At 39.2% G+C, this 1,943-nt stretch overlaps 1 protein-coding gene across 1 annotated transcript in view; it reads left to right on the top strand.

Moving 5' to 3' along the window:
* LOC103156790 (A disintegrin and metalloproteinase with thrombospondin motifs 15) overlaps positions 1 to 1,943 on the top strand; it is an 18,052-nt gene that overhangs the window by 4,499 nt on the left and 11,610 nt on the right. Inside the window, exon 2 of the mRNA XM_007578963.2 lies at positions 635 to 767. Coding sequence (XP_007579025.1) covers positions 635 to 767 — 133 coding nt within the window. The remainder of the gene's footprint in view (positions 1 to 634; positions 768 to 1,943) is intronic.

Genomic DNA, 1,943 nt, shown 5'->3' on the forward strand with positions numbered 1-1,943 from the left:
GTCCTCTACCCTCAGGGCCATTTTTCCCACTCTCAACCTCAGTATTTAAATTCTTCATTCTCGGTCACAAATCGCCAGTTCGTTTTCATCACTTTTCTTATTTCTCCCTGGTCTCATTGTTATCTCCACATGTCCCCACTTTGGCTTCGTTTTTGGATTTTGTTTACTTAGACTCTCATATTTTGCATGTTTGACTCTTTAATCTTTTTCACTAAAATTTCAAACTCTACCATCTCTCCCGCTTGCTGCATTTGGGTCCATCATGCTACATATCATGACAGTATCTAGAGTTTAATATTTTTGAGTTTCATTTTTGGGTGTTTACGTTAGCCAAACTTAGCTGTACTGTTATTTGTTGTTAGTGATTGTATTCTCTTTAGTTTTGGTTGTTATTTTTCTTTTGCCATGGATCCTGTGGTTTCTTTGTAAGTTGTTGTACTTTACCTTTTTTCATTAACTCATCATATTCAGTTGCCACTTCTGTCTCTGTATTTGGGTACTACGTCCACCTCATCATGACACTGTGTCCAGTTATAAAATTTTGACAGCTCATGCTAAAAATCCAAACATGTTAAAGCATCAAAATAAAGAATCAGGTTCTTGAGAGGTAACGTCTTTGTCTCTGTGCCATCAGGATCTCTGTGGAGCCACAACCTGTGACACATTGGGGATGGCCGATGTTGGAACCATGTGTGACCCCAAGAGAAGTTGTTCTGTCATTGAGGATGATGGCTTACCCTCTGCCTTCACAACAGCCCATGAGCTTGGTAAAATAGTTGATCAAAAGACCCTTAAATAGTTTTACGTTTGGTGTTGAGTATTTCTCTTTGTTTTATGTGATTTCTGTTCAGCGTTACTTTTGTCCCTTAAGCCATACCGTAGTTAGGGCAGCGATGATGTCGTCACCTTGCCTAGTTGTTGATTTCTGGTGGGGAAGTTTGGTAACCGAACCACTGTGCTAACACGTGGGAAAGACTTGCAAGATATGTGTGTTCTCCTTATAAGTGCGTCATTGATGAGTAAGTTGCAATATTTGAGTGTTTACTGCAGCTAAATGAGTGATTTGAAGTTTATTCGTTTGCTATTATTTCACCTGTTGCTAATCCGAGCTATCTGCTATATGTGTGTATTGTAGAGCATTGTTCTGAACATGCATATCTACTTTGACTGGAGTAGAGGCATGGTTAGTTAACTGTGGAGTTAACGTGCCTTAGTTTGCTTATTAATATTGATTTAGAGGTTGGGTTATTTATGTTTTATCAATTTCCTTCTTAGTTTATCTAAGGTATAATGGCATGGTGTAATGTGTAATGATAGAACACCTTGAACTTATTTTCAGTATTTACACACACACACACACACACACACACACACACACAGAGAGAGAGAGAGAGAGAGAGAGAGACACACACACAGATACCTTCATATAGACACATTTATGCCCATCCATGTTCATTGGATCAAGATTTGTGATACAGTTTGGAATACAGAACAGTTAAAGGATCCTTCCTCATGTCTTCATTAAAACATCTGCTGCACCTCATCCAAACATCTGGTCCTGAGCTGAATCCTGGCCTGAGTGGTGTTCTGGCCGACACTCCAGGTTGAGAGCGGTGACAAACCTGATCAGTGCCTAACAGTCCTTCAACTCTAGAGCAAACTCACCTACAATAGTTGGTTGTTGTTTATCCTTTTCAGACAGTAGGCCAATTTTGGGCCCTTAGTGTATATTCCTAATATACTTGCATCACAGGTACCTAGACTGACTTGGTTTGAAAACTTTACACCTTTCAAGAGTGTCAGGGTATCACCAGAATCAGAATAAAATTTAATCATCTATACTGAACAAAAATATAAATGCCCCATGTCAAATATGAAAGTTTTATGAACATTTGGGTTTCAGAAGATTCTCTGCAGGAACCCCGGGGCTCTTAAAGCTTGTA

This window comes from Poecilia formosa, unplaced genomic scaffold (assembly GCF_000485575.1).
Source record: "Poecilia formosa unplaced genomic scaffold, Poecilia_formosa-5.1.2 Scaffold500, whole genome shotgun sequence".
NCBI classification, from domain to species: domain Eukaryota; kingdom Metazoa; phylum Chordata; class Actinopteri; order Cyprinodontiformes; family Poeciliidae; genus Poecilia; species Poecilia formosa.